Source organism: Pygocentrus nattereri, chromosome 16 (genome assembly GCF_015220715.1).
Source record: "Pygocentrus nattereri isolate fPygNat1 chromosome 16, fPygNat1.pri, whole genome shotgun sequence".
Lineage (NCBI taxonomy): Eukaryota > Metazoa > Chordata > Actinopteri > Characiformes > Serrasalmidae > Pygocentrus > Pygocentrus nattereri.
This window is the reverse complement of record NC_051226.1, coordinates 8,788,603-8,813,721: the sequence shown is the minus strand read 5'-3', so window position 1 is coordinate 8,813,721 and position 25,119 is coordinate 8,788,603. Positions and strand designations below refer to the sequence as shown.

At 41.6% G+C, this 25,119-nt stretch overlaps 1 protein-coding gene across 1 annotated transcript in view; it reads right to left on the bottom strand.

The window, feature by feature from the left end:
* The window catches only part of si:dkey-112m2.1 (transmembrane protein 132C), a 173,145-nt gene that overhangs the window by 23,491 nt on the left and 124,535 nt on the right, over positions 1-25,119 (bottom strand). Inside the window, exons 4-5 of the mRNA XM_017714233.2 lie at positions 18,386-18,572; positions 1,543-1,686 (exon numbers count right to left, since the gene is read on the bottom strand). Of these exons, the coding sequence (XP_017569722.1) occupies positions 1,543-1,686; positions 18,386-18,572 (331 nt within the window). The remainder of the gene's footprint in view (positions 1-1,542; positions 1,687-18,385; positions 18,573-25,119) is intronic.

The window sequence follows — 25,119 nt, the reverse complement described above, 5'->3', positions numbered from 1 at the left end:
TTCCCAGCTGCTGCAAATGTGTGTGGGTTTTGGAGTTTTTAATTATCTTTACAAGATAATTAATCACATTAGAGTTTGAGAGAAGGAATTAGCAATTTGTAATGGTTTACTTTGTTTAAGTAAATAGTTAACATAGTTTACCAGTAAGGCTGGGCCTACACTACAGGATTTTTGCCCGATTTTAACCCTGATATACCCCTTACAACAAATTTTCACAATCTGAAGCCATTCTCCAGGTTGTCATGCATTCAGCAAGGGAGACGGACTTCATCTCCCAGAGTGCTAGGGGAGACCACGTGACAGATCACGTGCTCTCTTGAAGACTTGAAACCCCAGGATTCTCAGACTGATCACGTGGTTTCCCCTCGCCTATCAGCGATCTCAGTCGCCTGATTACTGAACTCACTGAATTATCACCAGTAGGATATTTAAGCTGAGACTAGTGTTGAGAACTTTGTGAGGTATTGTTTATGCAATCACTGAGCGTTCTACTCCTATCGTGTATTCCGTGTTTCGACCCTGGGCCTAGTGTGACCCATTTCCGATTTCAGTTTTGCCCTATAGTACTTTTGCCTTCTTTCATTGCTTTGTGTTTTGAATCCCTGGACCAGACTTTAACTACGATCTGTGTTTTTCCCTTTTGGATCCTTTGGGCTGTGTGGATTATTAAACTCTCCTCATCTTACCCGCAAGCGTCTGCTATTCTGTCTGCACGTTGCACAGGTTGGGTGCGCGACTGGAAGCGGCTGACGGTGTGGATGATCTGGTAGTGAAAACGCATTTTCTGGTGGAAAATGAGTGAATCTTCGACTCACCCTCCAATTGACTGAAGTGATGGGAGGCCCTCTGATATTACTGAACATGTTTCATATTTTTCATATTTTTCATATTTCTCAAAATGTTCACCATAACTGTAGTGTGAGAAGGTCAGAGATTTACTCAGTGAGTGATTCAAACAACAGCCAATCAGAGAAAAGGTGAAGAGACGTGCAGGCACACCCCCTGAACAGCAGAGTTCAGAGACAGAGGAGCTGTGTGTAAAACACAGACAAATAAGAGCCATTTTTATGTTTATAATGTGGGGATCCAGACGTCAGGTCACTCTCTTTACAATTTCAAATCAGCTGCCAGTCTGTAAAGCAATATTTCTCCAGCTCTCATTGAACCAGCACTTCTCAACCTCATATTAATCCCCAGTTTGCTCCTTCGCTGTGCAATAAAAGCACAAACAGGTCCAGTCCAGTAAGTTCAGCTTTGTTTGTGTCGTGTGATTTCTGAGGAGATCTGGGAGCTTGAGTTCTTATTCATGGCCCAAACTCATTATGTGTGTTATACTCTATCTTGAGCTCCCTCACGACAAAAATTCTTTGACAAACTGGCGTTAAGTTTGTGATGTTCTCTGTTATAGAAATTTGTTAAGACTTTAAAAGTCGTGTCGTGTATGCCCAAGTCCAAGGTAGGTGGACTTCAGAGTGGTCAGTGATAATAAAGTGCACAGTGGATGTGTGTCTTTGTATCTGCACGTGTGTGAGTTGTTCTTACCTTAACAACGTCCTCATCAGTCGATCGGCACTCCACTGACTCGGTCACATCGGTCACAGCCCCATCCGTTCCTACGGTAACCACCTTCACCGGTATGGCGACAGTTCTCCCCGTGAGCACGGCAGTGTTGAGGATTTCTGTCTCCTGCACACAGAGGCCCGATCAATCAGCCTGTTTTAATGCAGGATAATTCACTAATCATTATTCTGGACTATTCATCATGCTGTCAGCTCCTACTCCTAGGCACCAACGTTCAATCATCTTATTAACCCAATGAGTCACATCATTCAATTAGAATCATCAACTGTAGAGCCATTCAGAGCGACACAAGAGTGACGCCTTCATAACCCCAAAGCCTATCCTGTGGTTCTAATCTCGGCCTGAACCATTACGAACACACTGAATATACTGAACATTTATGCTGTTTTAGTGGAAATGGATTTCATTCTAGGTAATGACATACTTTAATCAGGAGAATCGCTGAGGGCCAAATGTACATATAAGGGGTGGTGCAGAACAAAATGTGCCTTGATGTTGCTTTAATATGCACTTGCAGTGTGTCTGAAATTAACATTCAATTTGCTAAGGCTGCATCTAATCATGCAAACTGCACACAGAACTGCCTACATGGGGATTGAAAGTGGCAGTGAAATAGTATAGCCCACCAAAACATTCTAGAGGGATGTAATTCTACACTGGAAATTGGTGCCACGCACTGTAAATCAAAACACGCTTGATTGATTCCACTGTAACGTCCTAATTATGTTGGTAGTTAATCAAATGCATTAGGCCTTCAGTCCAGCTTCTAGCAAAACACCACAGGGAAATTGGAATTTTTTTATTATACATTTCAAGATCCTAATCTTATTGTCTCCAACCAAATCTTAACAATTAAATAAAAATATTACCACAACACTCACAGAGTGTAAACACCAAGCTGTCTTGGAATCAATTAAACAAAAAAAATGAAATCAGTGGGCTTTCGCTAAAGGCCTAGAAGGCCCTGAGGGATCCCCTCTGCAAACACTTCTTCAGTACATCTTCAAGGGCTGTGCCTCCAACTAGCTGCTATAACTGCTACCATTGTTAAATGAGGTCTCTCAAAAATATGCTTTTAAGACTGCTGCTAATTTATGGCGGGCTTTTAAGCAGCAGAAAAAATTTGATGGAAACCTGGCGGCTGAAACTTTCGTAAACCTTCTAGGCCTTCAGAGAAGTCCTAATGATTTCTGTGAAATTGAAAATAAATAAATGTCTGTAGGTTTTAGTTTATTTTTGTTGAATTAGGGTGACCATTTGCCTTCTTTTTCCAGGACATGTCCTCTTTTTGAGACCTTAAAAATGCATCCAATCAGGATTTTTAAATTGCTTAAAACATCTGGGATTTGGCTTTGCTTTCATGTTGACATATTCTTTTTACAGTCAGCCCTATGCTGCCCTCCCGCCCTCACTGTCCTCTCTTGTAAAAACCAAAATATGGTCAGCCTAGTTTAGAATAATCATTGAATATGGTGGATTTAATCTCTGCATGTACTGTAGTAATTCCTTTAATTCGTTGTAAAGTTTTGGTTGGAAACAAAAGAGTTACATTCAAGACTGTTCACAAAGGTATAATAAGGAGCAAATCTTATAGCGTCACAATATTCACTTTTTATTAGAATGACTCAGTAGAAACGTTTTAAACAAGACTTTTAACACCACTGGGGTTGTCCTATAGAAAATATTTAGAAAGTTTAGGATGCCTCTGTAATACTACCTTCTAATCTGGAGTTAGAATAAGATAATGAACTTATGATCTATTATTCTGTAATGCCTCCTGTCGTGAATTGAGTCCTACAATAAAGTTGCCATGGTGATTAAATATTACAGAGTTAGGATGTTTCTCTATTTACTTCCAAGGAGTTGAACTGAAGGCCTGCCGTATCAGATTAACCACTAACATGAATAGGAACTGAAAGTGGAATCAACCAATCATGTTTTCATTCCCAGTGGGTGGGACCAATTTAGTGAGATGTCAGTCTAAGCACTATGGTAGTCTAGATACATCTGTGAATATGAGTGGTAGCCTGACCATTGCGTTTCCACTGGAAGGAAAACAGTGACAACAGCCAATATACTCACAGAAGACGTAAACGCAATGTAAAACTCAAACTTCATGCCTCAGCTTGTTTTTTTTTTAAACATCACCCCACTTGAAAATATGAACATACATCATCTACAAGATGGAGAATATTTAAATCCTTTATTTCATCAAGCAAGTATTTGGTTTCAGTGCTGCTCCAAAAGTGTTCTGCTGTGTCTCATGGCAACACTACTTGGTTATTTCTGGCACCTCGGTCTGTTTTACACATGTGCAGACTGAGAAATCGGAAGAAAATCAGAATAAGAGTTTACATGCGCAGAGAAATCTGATTACTGGGCTAAAATCCAGCTCTCTTTATCAGATTTCTAGACTTTAATCCAATCATAGAAATGGGAGTATGCTGTTTACATACCATTTGAATAATCAGATAACTGCAGAAATCTGATTATGATTGGATATTCACACTGTAAAACTAGTACGAGGTAAAATATAGGTTAATATACCTTTTACAAGCTTCAAATGTCAGTCACAAAATGTTCACCAGAATCGTTAGCCAACATATTACCAAAATCCCATGAGAGAGATAATTCTGACCCAAACTGAAGTTCATGGTTCACCAATGGTTTTCAGTAACCCTCACGGACTGACTCACCAGCAGTGAGCATTATCTTCAGGGATGCCTCAGGAAGATTATAATGAACTTAATTAAAGCACTTAAATGCCTCTTTATCAGATAACATCCATTGCTATAATCCATGGCTATAATAAATATGAATTAAGCTATAGACCCAATATTATGAGTATAAAGTTGCACAACTCACCAACATAATTTTTCCTCATCATTCCAGACAACCGCTATTATATAACCTTCTATCTATAAATAAAAGCTTATCTTGAGTTCTAGCTAATGCTCAAACAAAGTGAGCGTGAGAAAATTAGATCAATTAAGCTTGACTCGTGTAATCCTCCGCTCTCTATGGCTGCCAGCTCGTGCTAGAAGACTGCACACAACTCCGCTCATCACAGCTTATTTTCAATAAAGCACTTTAAGAAGGCTAAAGCATTGAGAGGCAAAGCAAGGGCCCCCATCAGTCTTTTGTTCCTCACAGGAGGCTCTTTTCTTCCCTTTTTGTTATTGCCCATGCCAGTCTTCTTTGGAGAAAACAGATAACATTATTTAATCCCGAACTGTGGATAATGGAATTTCAAGCTTGTTAATGGAACTGAGCTTTTCCTTTTTCTCTTTATGATGGCACTTCTAGCTTGTGATCCTTATTTCAATCATTTTCCCTTACTTCCCCCTACAATGCAGAGGGGAAGATGGGCGCGTGCCTTTCTTTCCCCGTCTGACTTTAAGCTGATCGTTTTTTCCTATCTAAGGCATGCTGTAGAGTCTAGTCTTGAAGCGGAATTTGAATATATAATTTCCAGCGAATCCAAAATTATGGAAATGCAGTAGCCTTGCAGCCTTGGCTCTAAAAGCTTGGTATTCAAGCGTAATGCTGAGACACTTTGACAGAGAGTTATCGCCTGCGTTTGATTTGCTGTCAAAACATTAATTTTTTGGGACCTGGAAATTGACGCTGGTAAATATTCTACAAAATGGGTTGGATGAAGCGTTCACCATTTTCCTCTCTCACTCTCTTTTCCCTTTTCCATCTCTACTCCCACCCTTATTCTTTCTGCCTAAATAAATTCAAAGAATTCCGCCCCACTTTTCATCACACATGCTGCTTTCAAACGTCTGTCAGCGCGGCCATTCACAGTTTGTTAAAAATGAACAATGTAATTTTCAGTCAAGCCTGAAGATTAACCGACAAATTAAGAAAAGCTGTCTTGAGGGAGGGAGGACGGAAAACCTGTCAGCGTGATGCCACTGCGCTTGATGGGAGGAAATGCGCTGTAAAAGCTTCTTCTTCTCTTCCAGTTTAGCAGGCGGAAAAATTATTATTTGTCTACATTACATCAAAAGTTTGGATACAACTACTTATAAAAGTATATATACAGTATTGTGCATGTCAGAGACCATCTTTATTTACTTAATTTCCAGTCAAAACAGCCAATAAAAACGTTATTCATTTTGTACTAACTTTTGGTTAGGTGACAGGTTTAAAAGATTATCAAGAACACCTGCATAAAGATGTCTAAAGAAAAGCATAAAAACAACAATTTCCCAAACTAAAAAAAAAAATCATCAAAAATAGCACTCCAAATAACCAAAGAAGAACTGACTTTCATCTTTGAGAGAACCTTAAGCTCCACTCTTGCTTCAGATCTGAAAAAATCCACAGGTGTTTCTGTTCATTGTTCCACTGAGAAACGACTCAACACTATGGGTCTGGAAGGATGTGTAGCTTTAGAACAACAGACTGATCACCCTAGAGTCCAGACTTCAACATCGCTGAATGTGTTTGGGATTACTTGGACCACAAGAGGCAGAAAATGCAACCAACTTCTAAGACTGAACTTTGGATGTGTGGAAAAATATCCCTGCAGATTTCTTTGAAAATCTGAAAACACGTCTCCTGAAAAGAATAGAGGGTATAATAAAAGCAAAGAGTGCTAATTGGCTTGACGATATATTTAGTCGATGGTGCTTCTGTGTAATTTTCTGTTGAATATGTTTCTGCTTTTTCTTGAGGCTGAAACTGAATAGAAGAGATATTAGACTACATCCCTGACCTCCTGGCTACATGGTGGGTAGTTAGATCCCACTGTTTTAAGGTAAATGTGTCCCAAAATTTGAAAATCAGTGTACAACATTAAGAACGGTCACTACTAAAATACAGATTTTCCACAGTTCAGTAAACGTTTTTGTGTTTTAATGAAAACTATTATGATTTAGATGTGTACAAATGTTCAAAGCTGTGTTTGCTAAGTATGTACTGGCTAGTGTTTTTGAGTGTTGGTTTTGGTAGTGACAAAATGAAATGTCCTGTTTAATGAAATAAACATAATTAAGGTATAGGGTCATTCAAATCGCTAGGACTTTAAACGTCCAAGTCAGTTTCTGTTTTTTTTTTTTTTTTTAAATTGCAAATTTTTGTTTTGGACCTTATGTACATAGGCACAAACTTCAGCATCTTCATTTGTCTTAGAAACAAATTTCTTTGAAATTTAAGCACATTAAATTGTGCAAATTCAGTTTGGTGTGTCCAAACTTTTGACTAGTAATGTATATTCATATTCACAACTGTGTAGTAAAAGCCACCATGGATCAAGCAAGCGATAAAAAGCAAAACTGCTTGGAAAGTTGAGCTTGCATAAGACATCGCTGTGGTTAAGAAAACTGCTGCTAAGTAACGCTAAGCTTGCTAATGCCATTTTTTTCTTAATGCCAGTTTTCTATATTAATCAACTCCAAGAAATTAGGGCTGTAGCAGTGGAGTTGGATGAGTTTGGCTGTAAACCTCTAAGTTTGTGGGCAAAGCTGATAAGAAACGATGACTAAATTTTGATCCTGTGTCATTAGGAGCAGAGCATGCAGCTTCCGTCATCTTAAACTCATTTCTGAGCCACGGAGTGCAGTCTAAAGCAGACAGGCTGTACAGAATTAGCTCCTGAAGCAGCTCCTAGCCCAGCATGCCATCATTAGAGCTGCATTCTCTGTTCCACTAGGCCTGGGAGATGCCATGCCATGCATGTGTGAGCTAATACTTCAGGGACAAGTTAGCATTCAGCGCAGAGCAGCAGTACAATCTCCTTGCCCATCTGGCCTTGGGTCTAAAATTAAGTGAGATTTACTATGTCAGTGGGACTGTGGCGGGTGGCATGAGAACAAGCAGAGGTAGCCAATGAGCTGCTTCTGCCCCCCTTGTCGCTCTATTTCTTTCCGCCCCAGGCCTGATGCAGCTGTTATGGCTTCAGTGTGACCCCATGGCCATCCCTCTGGAGCTCCTGTAGGTGTCCTTTCCTGCGGGAGCTCAACAGGGTAACTCCAAACTCTTGGTGTTATTCATGCATTCTGCTTGTGCCTGCGTCTCTGCGGTTGGTAAACACTCGGCTCCCCAGGCTGCTAGCTGATTCGCATTAGCAATGCATAGCTAGCTGTGTTTAGCATGGTGGTTTCAGAGAGGCTTGACTTGGGGGCGCCGGCTTTAAAGCACGCACATATCCTTAAAAAGCTCCAGCATATGAGCCTGAAAGAAAAGAATCAATAAAAGGCCATTCAGCCTCCGGGCAGTGGTAGAGGCTGAAACTAGACTGAAGGCAGTTGACCAGTTCACCGAGGGCATATGCAGGCTTGTACAGGGTCAACATTCAAGGACAGATTGAGAGAAACCCACAAGCTCCCCATGCGGATTACGGCAGCCCATGCCGTGGGCACTCTCAGTCGCTCTATTAGAGATCGATCGATCCACACTTGTGTTTCTTTGGAGTCCACGGGAGCTCACAGGGCTTGCACGGTGACGGCTGCCTCGCGGCGGCTCCAAATCGCACAGAAAACGCCACACAAAAGTGCAGTCAAAAAGCAGAGCAAAGGGGAAGATGGTTATTGATTTTGGTAATAGCACAAAGAGATGAAGGGGAATGCTCAGGTGCTGTTAAGGCCTTCACAGGCTCTAGTTCAGCTAAATTCCCCACAGTAGCCTGTGGCCAGGAGGATAATCATTGTATTACATTACTGCTTCCACATCAACAGCTCAACAGAGGCCTTCCGTCTCAGCCACTGGTTAAGTGGACCCTTCTGTCCAGGAATTACCTCCCCTGGTCGAGCAGAGCCTTGATCAGGGATCAGGCTGTGCTTACACGTTACCCTTGACCAGCAGAGGGAGGCTGAGCCCTGGTGCATTATTCATACGCTTACCATACACAGCTCTCCACAGGGACACAGCTGGCATTAGACAGCCCATTCACGCAGGTTCTTCCCTCATATGCGGGCACCGTTCCTAAACAGACACAGGAAATCAGCAGCCCACCAGGATTTGACGAATTCTCAATATGACTGCAGCCATAATCCACCCAGTGACTCAATCTCTATACACTAGCTGACACATTCCTACTCTCCTCCCACATACTGTACGAAGCCCCACCGTTGCTTAAAGGGCAAGTGTGACATTTTGGCAAATAACCTCATGTTTCACTCCTTTGATGTGTAATAAATAAGAGACTTTCAAAGTGAACTGCGTCTTTTTAGCAGGATCTCCCCACAGCAATTTAACACGGCTGCCAAGAGAACTGAATATGAATTCTATAATAGACATTGCAAAAAAAGAGTCTGCGCTGGAAGGATAATGCTATTAATACATTTATGAGGTTCTTTGAATGCTGCTCTACTGAAAGTGTGTAATTCCTCTTTTTTTATTAGGCATTTAATGCTTCTTTCATTGTCAGGTTAATTCTGCATGGAACTTGCTCATATAAACTGATGGCTGTATTCTTACAATTGAGAAAGATAAGGATCGATGGACGGGTCATACATCGGAAGGCACAAGGCAACTAGCCAAAGACTTAAACAGTGCCAAGAGATGGAGTGTTACACCATATCTTTATTAGGTCACACATATACAGTGCTAAAACTCTGAAGGCGTGCAGTACTGGACATTTTCTATAAAAATAAATAAATAAATAAATAAACCACATTAAGTTATTACGTTTCGTAAGCTGACACACTGTGATCCCTCAGATGCCATTATAAACTGTGGGGGAGATGATCTACTTCTGTAAATTTTCTTTTCAAAAAGCCAAAAGTGCCTGCACGCATTTATTGCATGTCAGACTAGTGAAATATGAGATTACTTGCCGAACTGTCAGCGATCTTTAAACACTGTAAAGTAGAGCTCATATCTTCTCTCTGCTCCTCTTATATGCTGTACATGTGCTCCAGAGCCAGGCTCTCCTGAACTCTCCTGATGAAGCGCCTCACTGGCTCAGACCCAGAGAGGTTCCATACACTGAGCACACAGAAACACATAGAAACACAGCAGCAGCCTCACAGGGACAAATAATGAGTACTTCAGATGAGGGTGATAGGACCACACTGAGAGTGAGAGCAGCACCGCCGAGAAGGGGTAAAGAGAGAGAGAGAGAGAGAGAGAGAGAGACAGAGAGAGAGAGAGAGAGAGAGAGAGAGAAACCAAGAAAAAAAAGGATTGAGACAATGAGAGGCAGAGGGAAAATCAGAGAAAACTGAAAGAAGGAAAGGAGAGGAATAGATGGTGAAGGGGAGAAAGAGGGGAAAAAACAGTAAGAGGGAACAAGTGAGAGAGTGAAACAAAAGGGTAAGAGTAAGAGATGGAGGGAAGGACGGAAAGAGGGAAAGACAGAGAGAGGGAGAAAGATAGGGAAAGACTTAATGAGATACAGTGAGAGGAAAAAAGCAAGAGAGACAATGAGAGAGACAGAAGCAAAGAGAGAAAGGAAGAGACGGGGGAGTTAAGAGAGAAGGACAGAGAGAGAGAGAGAGACAGAGTAGCAGAGAGACAGAATAAAAAAAGGGATGAAAAAAATAAAAAATAAATAAAAAAGACTGAGATACAGAGAAAGAGGGAGAATGGAGAAAGGGAGAGAGTAAGGGTATTAGAATATAAGTGAGAGAGACAAAAGGTGAGATAGAAGGAAAGACAATGGAACAAGTGGAAGACAGAGAGAGAGAGAGAGGGGGAGGGAGAAAGAGGGAGACAGTGAGAGAAATAGAAGAGAGGAGACAAAAAGAGAGAGTAAGAAGGAGACAAAGGAAGAGAAAGAAAGAAAGAGGGTAATAGTTCATGAGACAGATACAAAAAAGAAAAGGGGGGGAGAAAGAAGGTAAAGATGAGTGAGAGACATACAGAGAGAGAAAAAGAGATTGAGATATATATGGCGAGATACACAGAGGGAGAGAGATACAGTGAGTGTGAGATACTCAGAGGGAGAAAGAGGTAGACAAGAGAAGGGCGAGACAGTTATTGAGACAGTTATTGAGAGAGAGAGAGAGAGAGCGAGAGAGGTGTTCTGGTGTAGGTAATGAGGGATCGTGTGGAGAAGCTGATCGATCCCCACAGCTCCGTGGCAGGGAGCAGCGCACGTTTACTGCAGCCGGCCGTCACACACAATAACATTCTCCTGTCTGCATCTTAATCTCTCCGGCTCTGCGCTGCATCCTTTTCTTTTACAGAGCCACTGCTCTCTCTTCTGGTATCTCTCTCTCTCTCTTCATTCCTCTGATTTTTCCTTGTTTACGTCTGCTACGCAGTCCTGCGCCGCGGGGACTCCAGAAGAAACGGCCAGCTCCACAGTAAATAAAGCAATAATAATGAGTAAAGTCAGAATAGGTTTAGAGCACGCTGCCTTCTGCTGCACGGGCACTGTCAACGTCGCCGCTTCATGGGCCTAAACTGTTTGGACTTCGTAACTAGAGAAGGATTTTCAAAACAAAGCTTTAGGTAAAAAAAACAAACAAACAAAAAAAAAAAACATTAATAAGCAATATTGAAAAGGGTCGTTTTCTTCAGCCCATAAACATCAGAGCTGTCAAGTGAAGAACAGATGACAAAATGCATTGAAAGGTATAGGGAGAAGCAGCATATGACAGTCTGCTCTGCATGTCAGAAGATAATCCACATAGTTGCATGGTGCTGCAGAGTAAGCGATAGTTATAGTGGATGTCTGAGAAGGAATGCGTTCACCCCGTCCCATAAGCATGAGCTGTTATTGAAAAAGACAGGGAGAAGAAGAACCCTGAGCAGACGTACCTTCACATAACACAGCAACAGAGAACAATCTCAAAGGCTCCTGGGCCAAACCTGACACTCAGGGAAAGTGAAGGCTTGGGGTTAGAGGCTGCAGTGAGTGAGCGGGTGAGCCAGGCCCTCTCAGCCGAACAAAACAAATCCCCTACAAAAATCCGGAGTGGCTTTGAAGGGAGAAGCCTCGGCGTGGTAATATGTTTGATTTTCCTTTCTCTGAGCAAATTCGGAGACAGGCAGAGAGAGGATGGGGCGAGCAAACAAAGGGAGGGCCCGCACATTCGGCAGTCAACAGCAAAACAAGCACAGCGAGGGCTGCCGTCCACCAGCAGAAAGGCTGAACAGCCAATTACAAGCTGCGTGAGCAAATTTGGCTTGAGACTTGCAAGGTGAATTACTAGAGACAGCGGAAAGAGAGAGAATGAAAAGGAGAGTGAGGGAAAGAACGGGTGCATCTTAAACAACTCTGAGCAGATTTCCAGCATTTTGAGGATATCGTACGCAGCCCGAATCCGATTAGAGCAACTCCTCTTTTTGTAAGTTGAAAGTGATGCCATCACCCTGATCTCCTCCCGCTGCGTTACACCGCATTCAGCTCGCCTGCCTTTCCAGAGCAGACCGGAAAACCTAAAATGAGTACTCTCCATCCGAGAGCAAGGCATGCTAAATGACTGGAGCCCGTTGAGAGCCTGGCTGCTCCATTGATTGTTGTGTGAGCACTAGAGATGCACTGAATTGAAAATTCATGGTTGAAAACTGGAACTGAAATCCTTATTTGTACGAGTGCAGAAATGATATGAATTCATTTTGGCTTGAGTTATGGAGGGTATTACAGGGTTTTGTCTACAGCAAGTTGCTAACACTCTTTCAATCCATCGGCAAAGAGAGCAAAGAAAGCATTCTTTAACCATTATTTCTGATCCTCGTAACCATTATTACTTCATAGATTCACTAGTGGTTGAGAGTCCATCAGAGCATAACAAGCCTCGCTCTCTCTGGCCAAGGATGGTCCTCCCTCTCCTCCATCACTCAACACAAGCCTAGCACTGTAAGCTTCCAAACAGAGTTGGCTGTTAGTGTTTTCCTCCAAGCATTTTAAGCTCTTTTGTTAGCAGGAGTTTGAAAAGATGTGGTGGCACTTCTGTTTTGGAGGAAGCACATGACAGCCTTCACCTACCCAACTATGTAGCATCGTGTGATGGTGGAGACCTAGGTGGCAGGCTGGAACTGGACATGACTAAATTGAGGAGAAAGAAGAATATATTCTGAAAGGTCTTGCAGTCTTAAGAAAAAACTTAGAATAGCAACTGTTACTTCTATAACTCATTATACTCCACATACTACACTGCTGAATGCAATATTATAAGTGGTGTTCTATTTTAGACATACTATTTAGTCGCTGTGACTCTCCAAAGATGTGAAAGTTGGAAAATAAACAAATGAGACATGAAAAATATTGGCATACTTGAACTCTGGAGTTGGTGAAGGTTTTTGAAGAGTACCTTGGAAGGCAAAGCAAAAAAACAAAATGGGTCCTTGACCAAACCATGCCTCATTTCTCCCTTAAAGCTCAGATTACTAAACTTAAGCTTGGCTTATTTTGGATATATCCTCAGAAGAACCAGTTCATTGGAATACACCACTGTGCTTGAAACAGTTGAGCCTAAAAGAGGAAAAGGCTGACAATCACCAAGATGGTTGGATGCAATCAGTGGAATCATGAAATAACCTTTCAGAAGCCTAAAGACTCCAACAGAAGACAGGAAATGAAAGGAATCGGAGCTGAACTGACAGCGCTTAATAATTAACAATAATTCAGTTTGGTAGTATGAGGTTTTGGATGCAGCCCATGTGTATCTCCAGTTTTGTCTCTAACATTTTCAACACTGGTTAGGCTTCTTCAAATCGTAGTGTGGGGCCAGGCATTAGCAGATGTCTACTCAATTAGGTGTTTCCTGTGTTCATGGTAATGGCACAAACAGCTACTTGTATGAATTTACAACAGAATGTCTGCTGTCCTCAGTATAGGCACAAATAGGTACTTGTATGTCTCACAACATTATGAATGTTATCCTGACATAATCTTTACCAGATCAATCAATAGCTGCATGGCAATAGTTAGTATAAAGTCTTGCATGGAGACCTGTTGGTCAGACTGGGCTGTTGCAGATGGACAGCGAGTTCTTCAAATAATAGAGAGCCCTGCTGGTGACAATCCATATTATTAACGCAACAAGATCCTAATGCGTGGCCACGACTTAGGGATGGGCATGTTGGGAATGAGACAAGTCATGGCCACAACTTAATTATCCAACACATTATTTTTATTTATACAGGATGTCACCAGTGGGGCTCAGCACAGAAAAAGATTTACAACAGTTCTGACAGCAACAACATAAACAGTACAGAGCGCACTTTTTAAAGCTGCTACACGTAAACATTGTTAATCAACATTGTCATTGCAGCTTTAAAACAATGGAAACAGTATAAATTTTGGTCAAAACCTTTTTATTCTTTGGCTAAAGGCTGAAAGTTCATTTCTGGCATTTAAAATTCCAGTGCATCCCTAGTGAATACATTACAGCCGCAGGAGAGTCTCGCTTTCTCACTGCAGCTGGCTTCTGAAGTGGTCGGACGAAAGGCTGCGCTGATTTTCACCGGGTTGCTTCATCATCCTGCCCACTCATTAGTGCTCTGGACTTTAGCAGGGTGTGCTTTAATGGACTGGGACACAGCACTTCCGCCACTCTCACCAGGCTAGCAGGAGCAGAAAGTCTAATGCCGTTGGTTGGTAGGCCCGTATGCTGAGAGATGAGCCCACAATGGCTGTCTGCTCTAATGAGAGTGCAGAGACAGGTGCCGCCAAGAAAAGGGAGACAAAAAAGCAAATTATAATGCGGAAACGGCATCCAATAGCACAGATTGGTGTCTCTGGCTTTTGTTATCGTATGCCATTGTTTGTTTGGAGCCAGCGTGTCCCAGATCTCACAGGGGAGCGAGTCCATTTGCCTGCAGTGATTGAGGCTGGCCGCAGCCTCTGACAGAAGCTTAACGAGGACATGATCAACTTTAACAAGGTGCAGTGGCAGTGCCAGTGGCATGGGCAAAGGGACAGACTGCCAAAGGCTCATTTCTGACACTGAATAAAATAAGTTTGTGTGTCTACATTTGAGTGCTGTCGTGCTGTTGCTTTCTTGTTGCTGCTGGAGACCCTTATCTTTACATAAGCAGTGAAGAGTAATTCATCCAAACCGTATATGAGTCAGACTGTAATAACTCATGACACACACACACAGTGGAGCAGGGGTCAGCGGAGCATGTGTGTGTGTTTATATATGTGCATGTTAACAGCATACGTGCACGGACAGCATGCGTAAGCCTGTATACAACAAGGGACAAAAAAGGGGTGAGAATGGATAATATGACAAGAAACGAGAGAGACAGAGAGAGAGAGAGGGAGAGAGAGAGGGAGAGAGGGGGGGGGGGTGAGGAATGAAAACGGAAGACAAACTGAGACCGATACAGAGAGAGAGAAAGACAGAGGAAGCAAGGGGGAGAGAAACAGGGAGAGAAGGAGGGAAACAGGGAGAGAAGGAGGGAAACAGAGAGAGAGAGAGAGAGAGAGAGAGAGGAAGGCAGAGAAAGAGAGGAGACAAGAGGTAGAAACAGGAAGAAAAACAGAAAAAGGAAAAGGCAGAGACAGACAGGGTGGAGAAAAGGAGTGTGAGAGAGAAACAAGAAGAGAAAAGGGAGCATTTTATCTCTTTTTAATGACATAAATATATTTGACAATTAAATCCCTCCCTTAGTTATATACTGCATGCACATATTAAATTTGTTTTATTATTATTATATATAATTTCTCTTCTTAATTGTTGTAGTGTTATATATCAATCTCCGTTTTGCTTTTGCTATTTTTGGGGTTTTTTTGGTTGTTTTTTTATTTTATATATATCATGGGTGGGAATCTTCAGGCACCTCACAATTCGATTCCATTACGATGCAGAGGCTGCATGCGATAAAACGAATATAAAACGATTATCAATGCATCTTAATGCATCTTTTTTCTATACAGGATTTCCATTTTCCTAATGTCTGAGGACTTGGTAGTTTTAAAGCAAAGTATTTGTAATGATCCATAATGTAAATGCAAAGTGCGCTGTTACGGTGAAATAAGATCTGGTGGCGTTGGATGTCCATGCAGCACATTACTCTCTCTCTCTCTACCTGTTTACTTTAGTGATTTTATAACTTCGGTTTTGGTCTCGTTGTAGAGAGGGCAGGGGGCAGGACACTGGATCTCAGCTCTAAAATGTGCAGCAGCATTTTAGAGGCTACAAAAAGATGAATGGACTTGTTCGCATTTATAAGCACTGCAGTTGTTTCCTGGAACATTACATCTGCAATGAGACTGTCCCTCTTTCTAAAAAGTTGTGAAGATGAAGTCGTTTCTCTTTTGAATTTTCCCATTCCACCTTAAATGGTGCAGCAGTCACATTCGGCGCCTAAAGCAGAATTTAAGGTGGAACGGGAAATTTTGAACGAGAAGCGACTTCAGCTTCGTAAATCAGTCGAACATTGGCTTTAACGCAGACCCGGTCGGATTTCTCGCTCATCCAGTAGTATTTCTGTTATGTGCCGCCACAGAGTGTCCAGGCGCTGCACTCACCCACTTCCAAGTTCTGCCTTTTACATTCCGTCAACATTACATTATAAATGAAATACTTAGAAAATCGCGATGCATCTAAGAATTGAGTTTTTCCCGCACCCCTAATATATATCCATATATAAAATTGTTGCATTGATTTGAAAGCACCAATGTAAATCTGTCATATCAATAAAGCAACTTGAACTCGAACTTGAGCAAGAGAATGAGCGAAAGAAAGAAAGAAAGAGGAAGACAGAGAAAGAAAGTGAAAGAATGAGTGAGAGAAAAAAGAGAAAGGCAAAGAGAAGGAGCAAGGAAGACAGGAAGAGAGAAACAGAAAATAAGAGAAAGGGATGAGAAAACGAAGGCGTGAGAGGGAGCAAGAGAAAGGGAGAGAGAGAAAGGAAGCAACTGAGAGACAGAGCAGGAGGGAGGGAGAGAAAAGAGAGAAAGGGAGAGACGGAGAAAGAGAACAAGAGTGAAACAGAGAGAGAGAGAGAGTGGGAGATGAGGCAGGAAGAGAAAGAGAGAATGCAGGGAGAGGAAAAGAGAAAGAAAGAAGGAGCAGGAACCTAGAGAGTGAGAGAGAGATAATAGCTAAGGAAGAGTGACATGTGTCCAGCTTTATGCTCCATTGCCTATTCAGCAGTGGACGCAAGATAAGAGACTAGCCTTTGGCTGACAGCAAAAAATGAAAATCACGTGCACCTCCTACTGACCTTTTAAACAGCAAGCCAATGCATAGTGGACAAACACTGCAGTCCCTCCTGAGCACTTTTTTACTCGCTGCTTTACTTTTCCACTCATTTCATTAATGTAGGTACATTTTTCATACAGTACTCAAATGTTATTTGCTGGAAAATAAAAACATAATTATTGTATCATATCCATAAAGACAAGCCATGAAATAAATCACCACTGCCTCATTACATTTAGCTTCCTGACGTCACAGATTCCTCCCATTTTAAGGAGATTACTCTTGGCCTCAGCCCAATTACCTTCTCAACCATCAGAAGGACTTCATGCTCTATTAGCCAAATTAGAGCTAATTAAAATGTGCACACGCAGGAGATCGTGTGGCTGTTGCTTCAGCAGATATCCTTCATTCTTCTTGTTTCTGCCATACAACAGCTCTACAATAATGCCTCAAAAGGGAATCAATAAAAATAATAATAAGAATATCATGAGAAGAAGGTTTAAACCTTGAATTTGACTATTTCTAGAAATAAAACAACAGAAGAAAGACATCAAACGCGGCTGAGATGATCGATAAAGTGTTGCAGCATTCGGGCACAGAGAGAACAGAACTCGTACTAAATGTGTGGCATTTGTTTTAAGCACTTTATGTGAAGCAAATGTATTCAAAATGACAGGAATGAGGACTCTCTCCTAGTCCTCATATCATAAATATCATAATTCCACCACAGTTACCCACCCCATTCGTAACAAGAATACACAAGAAGTGAGACCACCCTTCATTTATTTAATGTCCAGTCAAAATGGCCATTAAATGCAGGTTATTAATTTTTCAGCATCAAGAAAAAAAGCAATTACACAGAAGCCTACAACACTGAGTACAACAAATTTTTGGCTCTATTACAACTTCAGTGCTTTTCAGGACACTTGCTTTCAGTTTTCAAAGACGTATGTGGGAATATTTGAAGTTGGTTGCATCCATAACACATTCAGTGATGTTGAGGTATGGACTCTGAGGTGGCCAGTTCACTGTTCTGAGAAAACATGAAGCTTCTTTGTTTGATTTGCATTTGTTTCATTTGGTCTATTTTCTACTCTCAGTAACAGCTTCTTGACAGCGACACGTCCTTTCAGACCCATAGCGATGAGTTGTCCTCACAGTGGAAGGACGGACAGAAACACCTGTGGATTTTCTCACATGTGAAGTAAGAGTGAAGCTTGATTTTCTCTTCTATCTCAAAGATGAAAGCTTTAAGTGCTGTTTATATGATGGTGACAGTTTCGGTGGATCTTGCATGGTTGTTAAGAGTCCCATGTAACTCCAGTTTTTCACAAACTTTTCCCTTCCTTATGCAAGTGGATTATATCTCATCAGAAACATCTCCAGAAAAAGAAGTAACTTGGACTTAATGGCCATTTTAACTGGAAATTAAATAAACAAATGTGTGGTCCTCTGACTATTGTATCGGACTGTATATATTTGAGGGTTTTTAGTGCTTATCCACTCTCTTTTTAAGCAGGCTTTGTAAATGCTCACACAGTTCGGTTTTGTAACAGAAATCCAATCTAATCTGAATGCAACAAAAACACTGACCTGTGGTTATGCGGAGGGTAGCATTTGGTTTAGGCGTAGCAACATCAATATAAGTGTACAGACGTATTTATGTGTGAATCTTTCACCATCACCACCCTTTCCCTTAGACCCCCCACCCCCACCATGAACACACATAGCAGTACTGATGAACTCACCATGGCCAGTGGTACGATGCCCCCAAGGTCATGAGGAGCGAGGCGGATGAGTGTGTAGATCTCCTCAGACAGAGTGCGGGTCATGGGGTACTCCACCTGCCAGGTGACCGATCGAGTGCCCAGAGGGTCCAGCAGGCCATTCACCTCCAAATCCACCTGCAAAACCTTCTGGAAGCCCACATCCATCCTGCAAAACACACAGAAAAGAAGCAGGGGGAGTTAAATCACACTTTTCCCCTCCTGAATGAGGGCTGCGTGAGCGTAATAAGTATCTGATGTTTTCTTTGAAGTACAAACAGCAAAAATCCCATCTAATCAGATCTTTCCTATTCCAATTTAGTCCACTTTCATTTGCCAATGGAGCCATTTCAGAAAATCATTATATGCTGATAGTGAAGTCTACACATAAGCTCACTCATCATCTAAGATGCCTAACCTTCTGGGTCACAGGGGGTGGGGCTGGAGAAGCCTAAAAAATCTGCTTTTAAAACTTAGCCAGAGAAACTTTTGTGAGCCAGATTTTCATGATTATTGACTGTTAAAATATTGACATCAAATTCCTCATAGCTATGTATGTACATGTGGACTACATCAGGAGCAATATATGTTCACTCCCATCACTCCAGCTCCATAAAAAAACACATATCCCAGTAGCAATGGCAAGAAAAGCAATTTAGCTTTGTTCTAGTGCCACAGCGCTCTCCTCAGAAAAGATCTCCAGAGCAGAGCGTAACATTTTCTATGGTGATTGTAATGCAAACAAAGCAGAAAAACAATGAATAAAACCAAGCTCATTCCATTTGCCCAGGCTCCGGTTTGATCAGCCCCGGTGCTTTCCACAGCATGGTACTTAGTTAAAACAAAATCACATATGAAATATTCAAAATAACAAAGGACGAATGTGGAATATTGAATTGCAATTTACACCCGGTAGCACAAAAAAATTATTCTTTTTTTCATACACTGCTGAAATTCAATCTACACCACCCTGCCATAGCACCTTTTTCAACCCTTATCCTCAAATTTCCCTCAGACACACACACACACACACACACACACGCACACGCACACACACACACACACACACACCACACACACACACACACACACACACACCACACACACACACACACAAAGCCTTAAGATTTACTGTGACACAGGCTGGCCAAAAAAGTTTGTCACAAAATCCTCAAAGATAACAACACTCAGCTGTGCGTTTAGCCTACGTCTGAGGTTTGGGAAAACATGCATTTGCAGTTTGTTCAGCGCTGGAGACAGTAGCAGGCTATTCAAAGGCAGCTTCAGCAGGTCTGCACTCACAAAAGCATGCCAGTAGTGGAGTTTGAGCATACATGATGGGATCTGGCTGGAGCCAGATATAAATGATATAAGCCACTGGTATAAAAACTGACCAATACTGAAAGTCATTTTTAAGAGCTAAAAGTGCAATAATCAACAATATCTGCGTTAAAATGGTCTAAATGTTTGAGTTAAACAATGCTTTACTGAATGACAATTCTGCATAATTAATCAGTGAGAAGTAAACAAAGTCATTGAGACTGGAGTGATGTGTAACTCGCTGTTCTGGAGAAGCCTAATGAGTCCGAATTAGGGACATGGAAGGTGTTTTAAGTTGGGGGTGCTGAAATTTATAGCAGCATATATGACAAACACGGTCATGTCATGTTAATTAGAATATGTCAGTGTATCTTTCCGGAAAGAAACCACAAAGTACAGCTGTATCTGAATCACAATCACAGTTAATGCACACTCTCCTGCCTCCACTCTCTCTCGCTGGATGAACTGTATGCAAATTAGCTCAGTGTCAACCAATTAGATTACTGATATGAGGCGGAAAACAGTTTGTGTCATGCCTATAGTCCAGCTACATGCACACATCCAGTGGGAGATTATTATAATGGCTGAAAAATGGAAGCGAATAGGAAATAATTCGCATTTAGTCAAGAAAGATTTTAAAACAATATCAGGCCACTTCAGGGCAGAGAACTAGCTTAGAACCTCTGCTTATATTTTAGCAACATGCCCAAGTTACCCCCAAAGTAGCCAACACATGGTGAGGGAAGCAATTCTATTCTCTTCATACTAAATTGCAGCATTAAGTTTACCAGCTACTCCAGATTTTGAACATGCATAAATAATTTTCTGATGAAAATGCTAAATTCTTTCATTTTTATATCAATGTTTTTAGCAGTTGTAGTTAGACAATCCTGAAATCTGGGGGTGCTGCAGCGTTTAATGCCTCTAATAGCTATTGTACATAAAGTTATTACATTATATGGTTATGAATACTTTGCCTGATAATGCCTGAGAATGATAGTTTTGTAATTGGCCTAAACCACATTCATGGCAGAGAGGTATTTGCTGGCCAATGTAAGGCAAAATCGTCCCTAAAAATGTTTAGATTTATCATATTTTACCATCATCAACATTACATAAAGATTCAGATGTGTGAAGGTCCACAGGCTGATTGAAGTAAATGGCTAGCTTTGTATTATAGTCACTACAACCTCTGGCTCCCATCATCAATTCTATAAGCTGATAAGTTTCTCTACAATGACAATTCCACATCAAACCACTCTTGACAATTTTGTTTACATCACATTGAATTAGGCAGAAATAATGAAAAATCAGTGGAATTCCCCTTTAAGCATTTGAGAAGTGACTGCAAGACCTGCACAGCATCCTCTCAAGTTGGAAATGATCAATTTAAATGAATATGTGGCAGAAACTCTTCTCTCTAAATGTGTGTTTGTATATATGCTTTATCTGCAGCCAACAATTCTAAACTCTTGTGATATAAAAATCATTCAAGTACGGGCTGCACACTAGAACTTCCACGAAATGGAGGCTCATTTCTTACACAATAAGAGTCACTAGTTGAATGAGGCCAAAGCCTCTTACGAAAAATAATGGCAAGGATCACTGTGCACGTTGTCATTTTTCAGAGGTAAGTGACCTTTAGTCAGATACTGTAATATTACAGTCAATAAAACGGTAGCACCATCCTGCCATATTTATATATTTAATCAAACAAATCTGAGACATCCCTCTATGTCTCACCTCCTCTTGATTTTTCTGTCCTATGATATGGTGGCATCCTGCCACTAGCAGCACAGGAGACCATGCTAAGCGACCATGAAAAGAGGCTCTCAGAAAGCAGAGTGCTTGTGGTAGGAGAGACAGTTATTGTAGCTAAAAACTTGCATTATATTAAGTGTATTTTATAAAGAGGAGAGCTAGAAGAGACCTGCCTGCCACTGGTTAGTGCTGAGCAGCAGTTCTTTTGTGCTGTCTGTTCAATAAAGGAGCATTTTCCTTTAAACTGCAACGTGTCTTACGTTTTCTTCTTCACACTTTTCTACAGTATTTTTATAAAAATTATTGCGCATCATCAGTCATCATCAGCTTGCACATGTCAACACTGTCCTCAGTATGCTTATAAAAAATATTAGTACAGGAATAGGGCATAATGGATTTTCATTTTTTTTTACACATCCTTGACATAATGGCATTTCCAGCATTTCCTGCATGTATGGGTCCTTGAGGGTGATTGAAACCGCTTAAGCTGTGAAAAACTGAAATGACCTGATTCTTCACAAAGAAATCCCCACAATACCCAATGCAGCGAGCACACAGAGCGCTCAGCATCAACCCATAGACGTCAAGAGCTATTACTTGTTTTTCCTCAGGGTGATGCCAGTATCCAGTATTTTTTCCTGTACATATCCGCTGATGGAGATACCTGCACACATGTTTATAAAATGAACTTCCTTCAGACATCATCTACCTGTATTAGCACTACAGAGAAACTGAACATTCATATCTGTAGGGCTACACATAAAGTAAAAGGAATAATTAATATGCAGATATTTTAGCACATAATAGCAGCGTCACCTAAACATTCAGATTTTCTGGAGTACAACATCAAATTTTCATTTAAAATATTGGTCAAATCCACAATCTTGCCTCAATCTGATACACTATAGGCATTAATATGGAGTTGGTCCACCCTTTGCAGCTATAAGAGCTTCCGCTCTTCTGTGATGCCTTCTACAAGACTTTGGAGTGTGTATGTGGGAATCTTTGCCCATTCATCCAGGAGAGCATTTGTGAGGTCAAACACAGATGTTGGAGGGGGTCTGGCTCCCAATCTCCAGTTGAGGTCAGGACTCTGTGCAGGCCAGTCAAGTTCTTCCACACCAAACTCACCCAGCCATGTCTTTATGGACTTTGCTTTGTGCACTGGGGATCAGTCATGCTTGAACGGTGAAGCGATTTCTCCAAACTGTTCCCGCAAAGTTGGAAGCTGTCAACTGTCTAAAATGTCTTGGTCTACTGAAGCATTAAGAATACCCTTCACTGGAACTAAGAGGTCTAGGCCAACCTACTTGGCTGAGCTGTTGTTGCTCCTAGGTGCTTCCATTACTAAATAATAACACACAGTTGTCAGGGGCAGATCTAGCAGGACAGAAATTTCAAACTGTCTTGTGGCAGAGGTGGCATCGTATGACAGTGCCATGTTTAAAGTCACTGAGCTTTTCAGTAGAGGTGGTCAAGACAACTGAAGTGCAGACCGAGCATCAGAACGGGGAAGAAAAGGGATTTAAGTGACTTTGAACGTGGCGTGGTTGTTGGTGCCAGACGGGCTGGTCTGAGTATTTCAGAAACTGCTGATCTACTGGGATTTTCACGCACAACCATCTCTAGGGTTTACAGAGAACGGTCCGAAAAAGAGAAGATATCCAGTGAGCGGTCAGTTGTGTGGACGAAAATGCCTTGTTGATGTGAAAGGTCAGAGGAGAATGGGCAGACTGGTTCCAGATGATAGAAAGGCAACAGGAACTCAAATAACCAACCAGAATCTCTGAGGAATGTTTCCAACACCTTGCAGAAAGTATTTTTTTAAATTGATTCATTAACTAATTTTTTGGGACAATATCAGCAGAAAATGCTGGAACCGATATCAGAGCGGGAAAAAAAAGAATCTGATCCAATCCTGGAACAAATCTAGTGGGATGGTTTAAACAGTTTGAGCATGTTGCTGCTCATCTTGTGAAGTGCTTCAATTAAAAACAGTCAAATCTTAGTAGATTTTTAAGAAGGAAAATATATGGGATCAGTATCAATAATGGTTCAAAGTTTCAATATCAACATCAGTCTCAGAAAAGAAAAAATAGTGGCACCTTAGAGTTCTAAGGGTTAAATTACTCTATGACTCATCTGAGAAAGCAAATCATTAGCACAGCTTTCACTGATTCTTCTGGACCTGGATCAGTCAATGTAACACAGTCACCTACGCTCTGAGTGTGAAGAGCATCCTGTGACAGTCCGGCAACAGCCCAGTTCAACAGCGGTGGGTAGCGGACACTCAGAAGAAATCCTCACACACCTCGTTGGGCCAGCAGCATGCAGGGTGTTAGCTCATAAAGCTCTTTATGGCTGACATTTACAGTGAGGAGGCACATACTCCTTCTCACCATTCGCCCTTATGGCACTCTGAGCATGCCTGGAGTAGGGGGAGCTTTGTATCAGATTGTTAATAAATTCAAATGCAGTGACGGGGTGTGGCCAGTAGAGGGCTCTGACTCTGTTCTCTGGGGTTTGTTTACAATGAAGAGCACTTTTAATAGGGGATCAAAGGGCTAATAGTTTCACGCTAATGGGTCAAAAGCCCCCACCTCATCCCTACAGTATGAGAAGTCCCTGTCTAGCGTGTGTATAAAACCAGCCTACACATTCTCTGTTCAGTCTGCTAGACTGTAGCCTTTTGTTTTCCATGTGTTCAGCTGCCTCACATACGCATCTGTGGGCATGAGGGCATGAGATTAGTGACACCAGTCTTCTCAAATGAAAAAAGGAATCAGCAAAGGAACAGATAGAAAATTGCAGCTGTGGAAAGAAAAGACAAATGTGAGACTATGTGAAAATGGAGTTTTCTTCAAGAACACCTTGACGAGGGGTTTGCTTTTGAGTGTTTGAGAGTTGAGGTTGCTACTCGAGCCTTTATCTCTGGGATGAATGCACTGTTGTATCAAAATCTGTCTCCAAAACACATTGCAAAGAAAAGACCAGAAGAGTGTTATTCACTGAAACACATTCGTGCCAATGTTTCGGCACACACTGTCAGGCTCAGAATTTCTGCTGAAATGCATAACTGTGATGATAAAGGACCTGGTGACAGAAAGAGGAGGGGGATTAATATTTAAAGCAATGAAAGTAGAGTTCCATTATTTCAAAAAAGGGCTCCTGACAGAAGAATCTGAAGGCTCTTAAATGACGCTGTGCTGCTTCTTCACTTTTACGAGCGATCATGAATGGTGTGAAAGAGAGAAAAACAGAGAGGAAAAAGGCTAAAGCAGAGCGGGCGCTCATGTTGGAGACTCCAGGGTGGATATTTTCATGCACGGCAGTGCTTTGCTTAGCAGTGACAACAATGATACATCAAAAGAATGGAATCAATTCGACTACAAAGCCGTTGTGGTCGGCACGTCGCAGCTTGGGGAAATAAAAAGCAGGGGTGGAGCAGCAATGGTAATGGCCGTCGGCTCTGAGTAAAGGACTGCGCTGTGAGGGAATTTAATTTCACTGCTGGAGGGGGAAAAAAGCCAAAGCTGGAGGCTCCCGGTGCTGCTCTCAGTCTCTCTCTCCTTCCCTCCCTATCTAACACACAACCTTTCCCTATTACTCTTTCTCTCACACTTTTTCTCCTCAAT